We start from the raw sequence: 16,703 nt of genomic DNA, 5'->3' as shown, positions 1-16,703 counted from the left end.
TTTCAGTCTCTCTTCCCCTTTTTTCAGACCTGTCAGAGTAGAAAGGCAGAGTAGAAAAAAGATGAAGGACTGACCTAGGTGAGAACCTACTGCAGCTTCCGTATTTCCAGAGTAGTGGGGTTGATTTTCCATCCAAACAAGCAGCTGGAACTCTGACAAATGGAAGTCAGTTAACATCCTGAAACGTTACAAATTCTGTTGTATATCAATGCAGTAACCAGGTAATGAAGAAGTCATTAGGTGTCCTGACTCCTGTCTCCTGTTGCCTCTTCCACGCACACACACACGTGCACACACGGACGCACACGCACGCGCACACACACACACGCACAAGCTTCTTTGTCGCTTTGGTTAGGGAAGCTGCTCTGACAAAGTTAACTCTCATCATTTAAGAAGATGGTACAAGGAGCAGATTTAAGTAGAAGAGCCCAGATTTAGGATAACCATGAAATTAAGTGTATTTTCTGCACAATTATTTTAAAATTTCAATATAATATATGAAAAACATTTCATAACATGTATTTAAATTTATTTTAAAGACCCAGTCAGCTTCATCAGCTGGATAACGTTACAGAGCAGAGTCTTTACAATTGTCTCTGTCTGTGACTGGAGCTGTAACACACCAATCTTACAAACGTATGAATGTGCTTGTCCTTCAGAGTGAATGCACAAGAATTTGTTAGTCTGAGACTTTCACTCTTGTTTTGACGCAGGAGAATTAAAAATTAAGTAGATCCTACAGTATTTGCTACTATTTCAGAGATACTGTTTCAGTTATTGACTCTCTCTTTCTCATCACTGTCATTATCATAAAACTTAAAACGCTGTAGCTAATCAAACTGCAGATGTGTTTTCCCAGCATACTTTTATTTTTTGTTAATAACAAGGGACTAAACTGTATTATTTAAGGTTCCTTAAGCTCTTCTTTATAGTTGTGTTTGCAGTTAAGCAAGACTTTTATAAATGTAATTTGTTTACTGGTTTTCTTATTCTCTTGCCAGAGATAGTAGAGATTTTGGGTTTTGGCTTAGTTTTCTATTTTTATTCTTTTTGACAAATTAGAGAATACCTGTGATTAGTTTTATTGAATAAGGTAGATGTGGTGCATTTTAAAAAACTTAAGTTTTTTAACTTTATATGAAAATAGTGGCTTTGTTTGACTGCAAAGCAATTGAGTGTGGCAAGAAGTCATCAAGGAGATGCTTTAATACATATGTTAAGTGAGCAATACTTTATTGAGTGAAAAACCTAAAAGGGGAGAAGAATAATACTATTCTCTTGGTTGTTTATCTTTGGGATTTTGATTTTTAAAATATAATTTTACCTTTGAGGCTATTGGTATGATATAGATGTAGATAATATATATGACTATTCTGGTTAAGCTTTAATGACTTCTAGCAAACATTTAGAGTTGTGATTTGAAAAAAAGAATATAACTTTTCACTTTTGCTTTACAATACAATTGTTCATGGTTTAGTCCCAGGAGTGGTTTGATTACTTTGCATTCTTTCCAACAGACGGACAAAATAAACAGTAGCATACAAAGTGACTCAGCTGTGCCTAAGGAAGCTCTAAGCTGATTTTCCATGAGCTGCTTTTGTCTCCGTCGTGTTGAAATATCTCTTAATGCACAAAGAGACACAAGTTGGATTGGACTGCAATTGGAAATGTGTATTAGAGGCTTAACGCATAGTTTTGTAGAAATTAGCATTGTTTTACCTGAAATATTTGCATTTGCTGCATCGAAAAAATTAATGTTTTTTTTTTTTTGTAGTTAATAAGACATCTTTAGAGGGTAGTGTGAGAACAAATTTTACTCTTTTTAAAATAGATCCTTACAATAAATGAGGATGGATCACTTGGTCTGAAAACCCACAAATCTCATGTTTGTGAGCATTGCAATGCTGCCTTTAGAACCAACTACCATTTACAGAGACATGTCTTCATTCATACAGGTACTGCTTGACTTCAAATTTGTCTTTTCTACTATATAAAGAGTTGTTTACTTATGTTAAAAATGTTTTCAGCTCTATGCGAATTTCCGTTTGAAGAGTGTAGCTAACTTGGCATCTAAGCTTAGAGATTCCATGCACCAAAGTGTCAAAAGAATATCAGAAAAAGAAAATCAACATATATTGAATAAACTAAAAAGCTAACTGTTTACAAGGTTTCTTTTCTTTCTTTATCAGAAAGTAATGGGTTGACTTGTAGCCTAAGTGCCAAAAATTGACCCCTTTGTAAAATGTGCTGCGGCTGCTTATTTGCCTGATGAGGTATCTCTCTGTTCGGAGAAGTGAAAAAGGTACTTACTGTTATAACAGCTTGCCAGTATCCTGAATGCAGTCTATGCCAGCATCCTGATTGATCTTGCTCATGAGGAAATTACAGCCATTCCAGATCACTCTTCCGTGCTAGTCTTAATGTGACTCTTAGGATCGTGGAGAGAACTCCGCAGTTCATATATGTAGTAAGGCAAATGTTGTTCTGGTATCAGGGTATTTTTGGAATTCGCTCAGATGCTGGTGTTTTTAATAGACATTTTAATATTCCTCAAAAATAGTTATCAGAAACAACAGTGTGTAGTTATTAACTTATGGATGTGGAATTATATTGTTCAAGGTGAAAAACCATTTCAGTGCAGTCAGTGCGACATGCGTTTCATACAGAAGTACCTGCTACAGAGGCATGAGAAGATTCATACTGGTGAGTATAGTGCCTTGAGTATCTTTACTGGCGTGCTTAAAAACTGTTTCCCCACTCAGGCAAGGTTTCTGGTAATAAATATGCAGCCTAAAACCCTGCTGTAGTTTGTTTTAATTTAACACATGTTACAAAGCTTTTAAAAAGAAATTAGTTTTGTGCTTTCAACTTGTTCCACTTTCCTTTGGCTGTAAAATGAGTATGAAGTCCAGTAAGCAGATCTGAAAGTAATTTTCTATAAATAAACCCCAGAGCAGCAAATCCTGAAGTTTGTGCATTCATAAAAGTCAAAGTTCGTTAAGCAGTTCTGTCTTCTGTTGTATCAAGTTAATTCAGACAAGAGGGACTTCCAAATTACATTTCCATAGATTTATTTGTTTGTTTGTCTGTTTGTTTGTATTTGAATTTGATGGAAAAGTGCCAGGACTAAAATGGCCAAAATGCCTAACCCCAAAGGTATTAGTATCAGCTTTTCTTTTCACTTTTTTTCTTCTTTTAGGTTTAATTCAGAACTGTTCTAAAAAGAAGAATCTTAGTTTAAAAATGTAGGTCAGATAAGGCCCAAAGCTTTAAGCCAAAGAGAGTTAAAGTTTATATATGTTTGTTTTTTTTTTTAATCTTGTTGCACCACACAGTACCACATTGTTTAACAGGTTTGGTTTCATTGGGTTTTTGGCATTTTGGTGCATGGCCTTTCAATCCCTCTTTAAATATTTTGTAATATGGTCCCTTTTGGACTAGATGCCAATTTCTCAGCCTCTTTTTCAGAAAAGCAGAGCTGGTGAATGCGCACAGTGTTTCTTGGCTGTAGCATTTAAATGGATATGAAAGCTACTAACACGCAGTGCAGTGTGTGCATGTGTAAGGGTTGAGAGGGAGAAAAAACTCTGCAAAATGAATTTTCAGAGCAGTGTACAGGGAGTTACATGCACAAATGCCCTGTTGTTTATGGGATTTTTGTATCCTAGGTTGCCATGAGTCCAGACTAAGTAGGTTTCCTTCAGCCAGTCAGCCACAGAAGAGTCTTCCATTCTTCTGTCCAGTGTCTTTGTTCTGCTCCTAGTCTTTCCTCTGGCTCTGAATTGGTGAACCATGCTGCCTCCACTTTGTGTAGATACTTATTCTTGAAAAGAATGCTCATTCAGTCTCTTCCATCTATCTGCCTCCACCCCCCCCAAAAAAGGCAAAAATTTAAGTGCAGTCTTCACATTTTTTAGAAGATTTTTCTTTTTTTTTTTTTTTCCCAAATGAGGATTATTCCCTGTACGTGGCTTTGAAAATGAGAGTCTGGGCAATATAGTTAATTAACACTTGACTGCAAATATTTTATTAATTGATTTAATTATCTTTTAAAATTTAGCTTCCAGCTCTAATGAGAAATCTGTGTCGATTGTAAGCTTTGGAGGGAGGGGGTGGATGTGGTGGGATTGTAGGTTTTTATGCTAGCTTTAGATAGGCTGTCTTTGTTTAGCAGAGAAAAAAAGGTACCATTAAAATAATTAACCATATTGTTATTTGACTTTTTTTAGATAACTGTGTTTCCTCCTTTCCTCAGCATCCTGAGGTATAGTTTGGTTGTTTCTCAGAAAATAGAAAATGGTTAATTGTATTTAAATTGTTGAATCATTGATGTTTTTCTAGGTGACAGCTAATAATGATTAGGAGAAAACACATAAAACCCAGATTCCAGGAGTGGCAAATTTTTTTCTGAAGGCAGTTTAGTTAACAAAATTTAACTAGTGTTTAATTTTTGACTTCACCCAGATAAAGTGTAGCTAATTGGCACTCTGCATACCTGTCTGTGCTTTCACCTCCATATGACAGTGTTCACTACTGGCCCTTAGCTGTTTTTGTAGTCACTCTGTTGTTCAGGGCTGCGTAACTAAACCCATCCAGAAAAGCTAAATTTTCAACTTGCTGCTGTAATGAGGTGAGCAGTGGGTCTGTGTTTTACTTTGATGAAAGTAAAGATTTGTTTGTACCTTTAAAAAATGTTTCTTAACTTTATTCAAATCTTCTTTAATTTTCATTTTTATGAAACCCAGATTTTATTCAAAATACTGATGTGGAATAGGAAATCTTTTACTCTTTTAAAGATTTTTATCAAATTTTCCTGTTTATTTTAAACCAATCAAAGAGAGTAGTAACAGGTAGAAGCACCAGTTTATGGCTGTTACAAGCCCCCAATTTACAGGTGCCCCAGCTATTTCCAGTCTGATTTGATTTTAGTTCTCTGAACCACTCCTTCAAAGGAAATGTTGTGAGGGAGTTAGGAAGCAATCAATGAACAGACTTATTCTGTGTAAATAATTAAACAGTTGCATCTAAAAGCAGACATTGCATTAATACAAAATTTGTTTATAATTGTGTATAGAGGAGAGCAGCAGTGTTGGAGCCCTGCTGCTAAGCTTGTCCCTAATGATACAGAAAATTGCTATTTTAGTTGTAAGAGAGGGAAGAGTCACTGGTACACAAATATTTTCAGTTTGTGAGGTTGGAGAAGATGCTGAATGTTCTTTTTTATTTCCCTAATATGTCTGCTTATTTTTGCTTAGGATATTTCTATATACCTTACCCACTCATGTGTTCATCTGTCCTAATTGTATAAGCCACCCTGCTTTCCATTTTAAACACAAAAACTAAGGTTACATTAAAAAAATAAAACACCATTGGGGCTAATAATTCAAGTGCCTTCTTATTCAGTCATGCTGATTTTTTATAGCCTTCTTTGGTATTTTATAATTAGTTTTTTGTCTGTTTAGACTTTAAAATGCCTGGGTTTATAATTGTTACAGCCTTCATACACCTAATATTTGTACTACACTGGATGAATAGTTCTATTGCTTGATTTTAATAGATTGCGAGCATACACACAACACATGGGCTGTTTTCATAAATAATGCATTAATTGTTGTATTGTATTTTTTAATTTTGAGGAATTTTTTTAAAATATATGATTCTTTCCCACTCACCAAGACATTTCAGAAAAATGTGTCCTGGATTCTCCCTGCGTTATTAAAAGGCTGTTATTAATGATCTCCTCCATTTGCAATAGATCCTGTTTGAAAAGTACAACAAAATTGCAGAAGGCATCTGAAGTTTTGGGCTTCTGCTAGGATGAAATTATTATTGGAAACCTATCTTCATATTAATTTTTAATCTTTTTCTAACATTATCTTCCATATGAAGATTAAAGCCAAAATTAAGTATAGTTTCAGTTTCACGAAGGTTTTCTTAATCTTACTTTCAGAGTGTTCTGGAATTCTACTGGAAAATACTATTTTCTGTACTGTGCTGAGTTAACTCCAGGGCAGTGTCCCCAGATTGTTCTCCCTGTTAAGGCATGGCCAGCAGTGCATTTATATGTGCCTTGAAAGTCTCCACAATAGCTGGTGACTGTAATCCACCTAAAAACCACAGACCCCTGTTTGGCCCTTTTAAACCTTGAAATGGGAATAGGTAGCTGGGGAGTCTTCTGCCAGCAAATAGCCAGTTTGAGTAGGAAAATGTTAAGGAACTCTGTGTGCATTCACTTGCAGAAATGAGTGTAAGGCTGCAGGTAAGTGTATTAATGAAGTGTTCTGCATTTCCTGGGATTGCAGGATGGCTCCTTAGAGGGCTGTTCAAGGCCAGAACAGGACTCTGCTATCTTGCTTTAAGGCTCAGGATAGTTTTCACCCCAAACAACCACTCCATTCTCTAAACTAAATCTAAGGTAGCTTGAAAGCAAACTTTGAAGCAATGTAAGAAAGTTGTTTGAAGGGGCAATTAAAAAACCCCACAAAGTAGAATAGTGGAGCAAAGGGAAAGAAAATAGGAAGTGGCAAGGACTAAGTAGTAGTCTTCAGGAATTGAAGAGTTCCCATGTATCAGACAAGAACAATGAGGTCTAAATGTCTTGCCTCAGCATCCTGAAAATGGAAGGCAAGGATTGGGATTTGATTCAGAAAGTCTGAATTGGCTTGTTAGGAGTAAGGCACTGTAGTTGTGAGGGTGCCTAACAAATACAGAGAACATGAAGAATGAACCTGGAGTTTGAAAGTTAAGAAATAGGCTAGAGAGGAGGATTTGCTTAATGACAGGATGAGAGGGAATGATATGATAGGTGTTATAACTTACAAGGGGTGTTGGAAAAAAAGGAAAATTTGATGGTGCTTATTAATAAGCAAGAAATGGTAAAGTTCTCTAAGTCAAGTGAAAGAAGAGATATAGAATGCTGGGGTTGTGAGCCTGTGGAAAAAGAACTGATGGAAGCTGAGAGATCTGACAAGAGAAGATAATTTGATTTAGGAGAGAATAAATTGGAATAATTTCATCCAAGAAAGGGATTGGCTGAGAAGCCACATGGAGAGGTAAGAATGAATAATTGGAAATAGGACATAGGCTTACAAAGAGAGAGAGAGATTTAGAAATTGCTTGGAATTAAGGAAGTTGAAACTCTGGGCTTTAATGATCCGACTAGGAGCACATATGTAGGAGATACAGGTATTTTCCATCCTAGTTTCTATAAATACTCTAAGCTTATTTTAAGGTACTGTATTCGCATTTGTAGAAGGATGTGAATAAATTTCTCTATTCTAAATGGAAAATAAAACTGTCAACATTTTAAATATTAAAATCTATTAATTTAAGCTTTTAAATTTTAACAACTAATGGTTGGTAGTTCAACAGTTCATAATAAAATTTAAAAAAAATAAAAACTATCTCAGAAAGTAGCAATAGTTGCATATTTCTGGAAACAAGACATAAATGGTTCACATCCCAAAAATCAGTGCAGTGCAGTATCCAGAACAAAGAAGGTCTTGACAGATGCTGCCAAGACAATCCCTGACCTCTATGTCAGTCTGAAAGATTTCATAGTAAATACTAAGAGGAGAGATTGCTCTTGTTCAGGGTGAGTTCTACTAAATAATAGTGATCTTCTATAAAAGCAAAACTAACTTTTCAATGCATTTGAAATTTTTAGGTTTTGTCAGAGAAACCTAGAAAAAAATATCAGAGGGAAGATGTAAGGCAAAAGTTAAAAGAAATAAAAATAGAGTTACTCCCTGCTCAGAAAGGATCCTTACAGGGTTTCTTTGTGAGGAAAAATAAGGGGGAGAACTGAAGATGAATTCAGGGCAGTGCATATTGTCTGAACGAGTATTTCCTGAAAGTAAAGAAAAACCCAGAAACCAAAACAAGCAAACAACCAAAATGAGAAACCTGTAAGTATGCAAACACCCGTTCTGCTACAGTGGTTTCTTGGGTTTTGACTTAATATAAAAAATATTTTTAAATTAGTTCCTAAAAAAATAAATCAATTTGGGTTTCAACCAAAAGAGTAGGACTTCTTCAGAGTATATCTCAATTCCATGTGCAGATAAGGGAAAAAGTACGGAAAAATAGAAAGCACCCTCTAAAATGTTATATTTGAAATTTGGAAATGCATTAATGTTCTCCTAGAAGGGTTGGGTTTGTCTTGATCAGTTGGTTGAGAGGATTGAGGTATTTCTCTGCAGTTGTCTGCCCTAAAAAATACTGTAGCAACAATTCAGGCAGACCATCTTCACAGTTCTTAATTTCTTAGGTGTAAGACATACCTGCAGTTGCATTAGAAAGGGGAGTAAGGATTTCTTTTTAAAGGTGGGAGGTATTTTTAGCATAAAAAATTAAAGTAATTTGAGGCATCAGCAACTGAGTATTGAAAAAATAGTGATGTAAGCAAGCCTTGTGTTGATTTTCAATAGCAATAGACTAAATCCTCTTACCGCTTCTAATAGAGAATGTAGTATTTGACCTGGTAATTTTATGGGAAAATGTTGATTTATTCTTTTAGATTAATATTGCTATGTGTTTTTTATCAGGTGAAAAGCCATTTCGTTGTGATGAATGTGGTATGAGGTTTATTCAGAAGTATCACATGGAAAGGCACAAAAGAACTCACAGTGGAGAGAAGCCTTACCAGTGTGAATATTGTTTGCAGGTAAGATGATGTAGTGAAATTCTCTGTGATTGAAAACTAAAACACCAGTCAATTCCCCAGTATTGCAGATGGGGCTTCCTCCATTTTATACAAATAAATACAGAATTAATATTTTTTCTGTCAGGATGGGCTATCTTGGTGCACAGGTGGAGCAGAGTCACAGCTGGCTGTGCTTGATTTTATTGACTGTATAGTCTTGTTTGACACTTCATTAGAAATTGGTAGAGTTGGTGAATCATCAAGTAAATTTGTTAGAATGAAAGGTTTCTTTCTGCTAACATATTTATTTCTGCATAATAATAATAATAATAATAATAATAATAATAATAATAATAATAATCACCACCATAATCTTTTGCAGTATTTCTCCAGGACCGATCGTGTGCTGAAACACAAACGTATGTGCCATGAGAACCGCGAGAAGAAACCCAACAGAAGTGCCACCAAAGTTGGCTTTTTGCCATCGGAGGAAGATTCTGGTTTCTCTACGCCTCTGAAAGACAGCTCCTTGCCAAAGAAGAAAAGGCAGAAAACAGAGAAAACAAAATCTGGGGATAAGGAAAGTACAGATAAATCAGAACACAAGAAGGACAAAAATGACTATTTGCCTTTGTACTCTTCTAGTACTAAAGTAAAAGATGAATACATGGTAGCAGAATATGCTGTGGAGATGCCACATTCTTCGGTCGGTGGATCGCACTTAGAGGAAGCAAATTCTGGAGAAATACACCCACCGAAGCTCGTTCTCAAGAAGGTCAACAAGAGGAGTCTAAAGCAGCCACTTGAGCAAAGTCAAACCATTTCACCTTTATCCACGTATGAAGACAGCAAAGTTTCAAAGTATGCCTTCGATCTTGTGGATAAGCAAAGTTTACTGGACTCTGAAGGTAATGCTGACATTGATCAAGTCGACACATTACAGGAAGGGCCCAGTAAACCTGTACACAGCAGCACTAATTATGATGATGCAATGCAGTTTTTAAAGAAAAAGAGGTATCTACAAGCAGCTAGTAACAACAGTCGAGAATATGCCTTGAATGTAAGTACCATAGCATCTCAACCTTCAGTAACGCAGGCAGCTGTGGCCAGTGTCATTGATGAAACTGCTACAGCCTCAATACTAGACACACAGGCACTGAATGTTGAAATTAAAGGTAACCATGACAAAAATGTCATTCCAGATGAGGTACTGCAAACTCTGTTAGATCATTATTCACACAAGGCTAATGGACAGCATGAGATCTCTTTCAGTGTGGCTGACACGGAAGTGACCTCCAGTATATCCATCAATTCCGCTGAAGTATCTGAGGTGACCCAATCTGAGTCGGTTGGAACCAGCTCTCAGGCTTCCTCATCAGATAAAGCTAGTATGTTACAAGAATATTCAAAGTTTTTACAACAAGCTTTGGACAGAACTAGCCAAAATGATGCCTATTTGAACAACCCGAGCCTTAATTTTGTGACTGATAACCAGACTCTTACAACCCAGCCAGCATTTCCTTCCATGGAGAAGGTCTACACGTCTATACCCGTCAATAGCTTTCGGTCGGGAATGAACTCTCCATTAAGAACAACTCCAGACAAGTCTCACTTTGGACTAATGGTTGGTGATTCTCAGCACCCTTTTCCCTTTTCAGGTGATGAGGCAAATCATTCTTCTTCCTCCTCTACACAGGACTTCTTGGATCAAGTAACTTCTCAGAAGAAAGCAGAGGCACAGTCTGTTCATCAAGCATATCAAATTAGCTCCTTTGAGCAGCCCTTTAGAGCTCAGTACCATGGGGCAAGAGCTGGAATATCCTCTCAGTTTAGCACTGCCAATGGACAGGTGAACCTTCGGGGACCAGGGACAAGTGCTGATTTCCCAGAATTTCCCTTGGTGAATGTAAATGATAGCAGAGCTGGGATGACTTCTTCACCTGATGCCACAACGGGCCAGACTTTTGGCTAAGAAATCTTTGTAAATAATACTGGCACTTTAGAACACATTTGTCAAAAGGGGGTTGCTCTGTATAAGATGGAGTTCTGTACAGCTTTTAAGAGCGCTATGTTAAAACAAAAGTAAGCTGATATTAGCAAGACCAATAACTGCTTCTTTTTTTTTTTTTTTTAAATTTTTCGTTAGCCATCAGTCATTGAACTGCCTGATGTTGGTGCCCCTATCAAAGGCAGTTTATTATTCACTTGTTTGAATCCAGAAAATATTTTACCTTCTATGAAATTTTAAAATAAAATCCCCAGGTAAGACTTTCCCCCATGATTGTTTCCTTGCTGGTTTCCTTGTATGCTTTGGGAGACAGTTTATTGTCTGATACTATTTACATTGTCATTTCTGAGCTTGTCAGCATAGTCATTGCTCTTCAGCAGGGAATCAACGTGTACTAAACACACAGAACAAACAAGTAAGTTTCAGAAGTCAAACAAATATGGCTTTAAAACAAACATTTTCTAGAAAAATCTTCAGTCTCTCCCAAGATAATTTTAGACCATGTGCCCTTTATTTCTGCTTTGCATTACCTTGAGTTGTGTTTGGAGGGAAAGAAAGTGAATTCTGATAGACTAACTCTACTATTTAAAATTCTTATTAATTTAAAATACTTTAAACACTTTTTTAAGCAAAATGCCTAACTGCTAAAGCCTTTACTTCATTCCCGAAGTAATGTGTATTTCTTTGTACAGCTGAATCTAGATGTAACTTTTTAATGACTTTTTCATATGCAGAAACCAAGATTTTGAAATTTTAGTTAAAATACTCTGTAGATGACATTCCCAATTGCAAATGCTTACACAAACAGTGTATTCCAAGATTTAAAAGCTTAATTGTACCTTACCCTACGTATTCATAACGATTAACATAGAGCACTTAGCCAACTTTATAGTTTTTGATTTCTCAAAAAATAAAACCATTTTTAGATGTTTAGGTTTGATACGGTTGCGTCATTTTCATCTCATACAGCAGCTCCAGTAATTCTTTTCAATATACTTGAGACTGGGTATTTTTAGCTTCTGTAAAAACTGTTTTAATTCTCTGTCTAGAATTTTGACAATTTCAATTATTAAATTTATTGAAGTATCCCTGAAAGCTGAAGAAGTGGGCATTCAAATTCCCCATTTTTTAGTGTTTGCTTAGTAAAAGTCACTACAATTTTACCCACCTAAACTGGTGAATGATGCTAGTGAACAGGATTTCTTTTTCCAGCCTAGGAGAGTGATGAGAAGTTTTCATTGCATTTCACAGTATAAATAAACTGCAAAGTTTATCCCTGTACCATGAATATGTTTTTTTGAATAGTACTTTGTCTTGAAGTATACAGTATGGTACGATAAGTAGTTCTGTGTGCATTTTTAAGGTGGTAAGATTTCAATAGCCTAACTATTGTGTAGTTTAAGTTAACAAATTTCAGATTTTTGAACTGTATGTTCATTCTATTGCACCTTCCCTAAAGGGACACTGTCTGGTAGTTCAAGGCAGTTTAAGCCTCATGTAGGCTGATTAACCAGGGAAAATCACACACACAAACACACACACACACACACACACGTGTGTATATGGTGGTTTTTTAAATAGAATTTCATCCAGGTTTTTAGAGCACTGTTGCTAGCTGGTGTCTCTCAGACAAAGCCATCAGGTAGGAGAAAAGGCTGCATCTCAAGGGGCTAAAATATATCCTGTCTTTTAAGAAAGGACTTGAGCAGGACCTAGAACGGTTCCCACCTCTTACCAAAGCAGTAGCAATATTTTTCTGAATTTTGATTACCAGGAAAATGATCCCACTTTGTCTTTTCCCTTATGGTAGCACTACTACAGCACTAACTTCACTTGGTACAGTTGAGGGAGAAAGGGCATTTATTATCCATAGCCTGCTTCTTCTATTGGCAAGAATACAGTTTATATAAACTAATTTCTTAATACTTTTGTATAAGAAAGCAGGCTTTTTTGATTTGTTGACTCTGTGTGTAAAACAGTAAGGCATTTCAGCGTGCTATGACTTACCAGTGATTTTTTCTGAATATTTGGCCACGACTTGAAAAGAGTGGGCATCATGGGAGAAAAGTAAATTCTTTATGGGTTATTAATGATACATGTAAAAAATTTCTTTGAAAGAATATTTTTAAACTGATCCACGGTCTCTCTGTTTTTCTTCCTTTATGGTCAGTTTGGTTTTTTGACTTTCCATTCTGTATTGCACAGAAATAACAAAAAGTGTCCTGATATCCCAGGAAACCACCTCTTGTAAGGCATACTTTGTTTTCAGTGTTCATTTCCATGACATCTTAGCTTGCAGTGCCTGAATAACACTACGTTGGCATTTTTGTTCCTATGCCCTGATGTTACAAGGAGATGGCAATTGTACTATTCGTTAAATATAGCAAGGAACAAAAGGAAAAAAAAATCTGGGTTATTACTGTGTTACTGCACTGCTGTGGGACCATAGGGAGGTAAGAGGAATGAAGCCTCCTTCTCCCTAAGGGGTCTGACTCAGCTTTATTTAAAAAAAGTTGCGTTGACACCCTGGTGTGAGAATGTGATTGAGGACTCAGAGAGAGTGGCTCTCCCATGCCATGGTCACACTTGGGAATCACTCCAAGGGTGTATGAGGGAGCAGGCTGCTGTACAGACTGAAGGAACTTGCTCTTCCCTGCAGCCAAATGGGGATCACCAGAGGAACTGCTTTTCCTGACATCACAGCTCATTCCCTAGCCTGCTGCTGAGCCATTCCAGCTGCACTCTGTGCCTTGGGCTGTGAAGTCCTGTCTAAGCCACAGGGATGGTCCTGTAGGGTTCTTCCACGTGTACGAGTAAAGCAGTGCTGTGAGTAGTTGATCTGCTGATGCTTGAAGCTTTCTGCACTGGAGGAGTTAGCCAAATATACTGCTGTGATTTCCAGAGGACATCCCCTTTCATCCTGGAACAAGTGTTTATGTAGTTCTGGGAGGTTTAGCTCTGTAAAAAGCTCTTGCTTATTTAATGATGGCATTATTTAATAATGTTTTTCACTGCTCATGTTTTGCTGCTTTTAATCTGCTGCAGATGCACACTCTTCATGTTGATCTGGTAATTTTTGTTAGTTTTCTGTGTATGTCTGGAAAAAAGCAGCTCTGTTCTTGTGCTGTCAGCATAAGGCTGGGGTGAGCCTGGAGATTCCCCTGAGCTAACAGCAGGCATTCTTACTGAAAGGTCATGTGAGCACCAGATATGTGTGTGTGTGTAAGGTGGAATTTTTGGGGATATCTTCTAGTGATAGCGCAATGATAATTTTGAAAAAGATGAAATCGATGACATTTATTACCAAGCTCTCTCTCTCTCTCTACATATATACACAAAAAATACATGTATATATATATATATATATATACACACATGCACTTATTAATAGGCCATATTTTGGTCCTAAATTACTTGACAGTGTCCCTTTTAGCATGAATCTTTTGATATGTTTTACCGTTAATATAACAGACAATGAAGGAATCAGCTTGTAATGGTATACTAATAGGCATTTACATTTTCTTCATTTGATTTGAGAATGAATTAATCATAAATGACAAGTTTTGGGGAGAAGGATTAACCATGTGTATTACTGTATGTTGGTTTACAAATAACAACATAAACAATTTAAATTGGATGATAAAAGAACCATGTTTATGATCTTGTGTCTCCTAGTGTTGTCTTTAGGAAAATTGTGTTTCAAAAAGAAAATAGGACAAGAAAGTATTCATGTGAAATAACACTTGTATTATTTTTATATTGTACTTGTCAGTTTTTTTGGATGATGGGAGCTTTTCATTGTTCATTGAGAAGTACAGTAAAATCTTGCTAATTCGCTGACCTCTAAACAGAGCATCTGACAGGTTTCTACATCCCTCATGGTCCTTTCCCACCTCTGCAATGGTCTAAAAAGTACTGTAGCAAGGTCTCACACAATAATACTGTACTACTTCACCCAAGTATACTACAGCACCCCTATTAGTATACTGGGAGGTGGAAGGAGTATTGAAAACTAAATTGCAATTGTCAAAATAAATGAACAAAGTACATTTTGTGATGTGACATCCTTGCTTTTGTTGCCTGCTTCTTCACTGTTTTCAAAAATTGTAATTTGTAAAGGGTTTCTAAGGCATTGCTGCGAATTATTTGGGTTCTACTGTAACTTTTGGAGTTTATTCTGAAGTATTCATGTTCTCCTATGAAAAATTTCCACCTGAACAGATACATTATATTCCATGCTCGATCAGAATATTTTTATAGTATTTGTATCGTATGTAGTAACAATTTGAAATGAACCAGAATATTTGGATGAATTCACTCTGAATTTTGCAGCATTGGATTACACTATGTATGTATATTTGCTAACTAAATTTTCTTGGCTTTGAGAGCTTTGATTTTTATTCTTTGTTTGCTTGTTTTAATACCATTACAAATCGCAGGGAAAATCCTAACTCCTGGGAATCCTTTTGGAAATGTTAACAGAAATACGTTTATGCAGTCGGTACCAGTACACATGTGAACTTTCAAATTACATGGTTGGTACTGAAGCAAATGAATAATGTTACAGTTTCCTAAAGTTAAATATTTTACTAAAATGAAGCCTTGTAACTTTGAAAGTTCATTGGACTTGGGGTAATGCATGTTTATGTTAGGCATGTAATGCATTTAGCTGAAACTCACTTTGCAAAGGACAAGCACTAAGAAAGTATTACTGATAATGAAAAGACATGTCTTTAATTTGAAATTTAAACTTCTGTTCAAGTTCAATTTGCTTTGTGTCAGGGAAATAAATTTGTAGTCGCTTTTGCTCTATTCAACACATAAAACCTTCTGTTTCCTTTTTAAAATTACATCTTTTGGTAGGAGACACAAAATGAGGCGAGCAAACATTTCTGAGAGTTGTTTCTTGCTTTCCTTAATCCAATGGATGGAAAGGTAATATTGTGTAAACAACATTATTTTATTTTTTTATGCAATATCATGCTGTAAATATGATTTATCAAATAAGGATGTACCTATGATTGAATCTTTGATTCTGCACAGCTAGAGTTTATATATAAATATAAATGTGTCTTGACAATCAAGGACTTATGTCAGTCTTCCTTTATGACGTTTATTATTGTTATGCATTCCATTTGTTTGACTTGAGTATTTGTATTGTCTGTAAAGTATGTAATGTTTTTATAGCTTGTTTAAAAACAAACAGAAAAGCCTGTAAATACAAACTGATCACAGTACTGCTCTGTTAGAAGGCATATGATGATGTACTGTTTGTAAGCAATAATACATGACAGTGCTAACTTGACAAGTAGCATAAGGATAAATTCCAAAAATACCTTTGGGAGCTAATAGCCTTGTTTGAGTTAATGAATATTCTTAATCATTTTTTTATAAATAAATTCAGATGTCCTCCTGCTGGAATATATAACATTGTTTACAGAGCACAATTTCAGTCACAGAGAGGACAGTCTTTAGATCTATGGCTTCATCCACTTTGAGTGAGAAATGAATGGCTTGGCTGCACTTCTGCGAGATGAGGAAGACTGCTAAGGTTGAATAGCTGTGTCTCTAAAGGATCAGAGATACTATTCTGCTTCTGTGCTGATTCCTGCCAGTTCCTCTACATAAATTTGGAGTCTTTAAGTCCTGATATTGAACTGATGAGACTTGGGCCACCCGTAGAAAGGAATAGTTCTCTTCTTATTTCATATGCAGATAAACAGTGAACTTTTGAGTCACCTCTTCCTTTGAGTTGCATATTTTTCAAATTATGAGCTATGAGATGATGAGATGGGTTTATTCTGATAAACTAGATGTCAAACTTATAGTTTGAATTGAATAGGTATTAGACTGTACAGAGCAGCATATCTATTTGAACAGTCATCACTGCTTTAGAACCTCCCCCCTCCCAATTTATAAATGTATATGACCTACATTTTATAGAAAAAGAAATGTTTTTAAATGCTAGTCATTTATATAATATGTGCTTTGAAGGATTTGCTAGTCCACTTCTGTCACTTTTAGTACACTGGTATCTTTTATATGTAATGT

At 36.0% G+C, this 16,703-nt stretch overlaps 1 protein-coding gene across 3 annotated transcripts in view; it reads left to right on the top strand.

Annotated features, from left to right (window-relative positions):
* The window catches only part of ZNF148 (zinc finger protein 148), a 36,203-nt gene extending 23,155 nt beyond the window's left edge, over positions 1 to 13,048 (top strand). For all 3 annotated transcript variants that reach the window (XM_033064795.1, XM_033064793.1, XM_033064794.1), the window contains 4 exons: positions 1,832 to 1,955; positions 2,620 to 2,703; positions 8,547 to 8,665; positions 9,027 to 13,048. In XM_033064795.1, coding sequence (XP_032920686.1) covers positions 1,832 to 1,955; positions 2,620 to 2,703; positions 8,547 to 8,665; positions 9,027 to 10,616 — 1,917 coding nt within the window. In that variant the 3' untranslated portion in view covers positions 10,617 to 13,048. The remainder of the gene's footprint in view (positions 1 to 1,831; positions 1,956 to 2,619; positions 2,704 to 8,546; positions 8,666 to 9,026) is intronic.
* The last annotated feature ends 3,655 nt before the right edge of the window (positions 13,049 to 16,703 follow it).

The sequence above is a fragment of the Catharus ustulatus genome, chromosome 7, assembly GCF_009819885.2.
Source record: "Catharus ustulatus isolate bCatUst1 chromosome 7, bCatUst1.pri.v2, whole genome shotgun sequence".
Classification (NCBI taxonomy): Eukaryota; Metazoa; Chordata; class Aves; order Passeriformes; family Turdidae; genus Catharus; species Catharus ustulatus.
The sequence above is the reverse complement of the archived record's forward strand: the minus strand, read 5'-3'. Positions and strand labels throughout refer to the sequence as shown.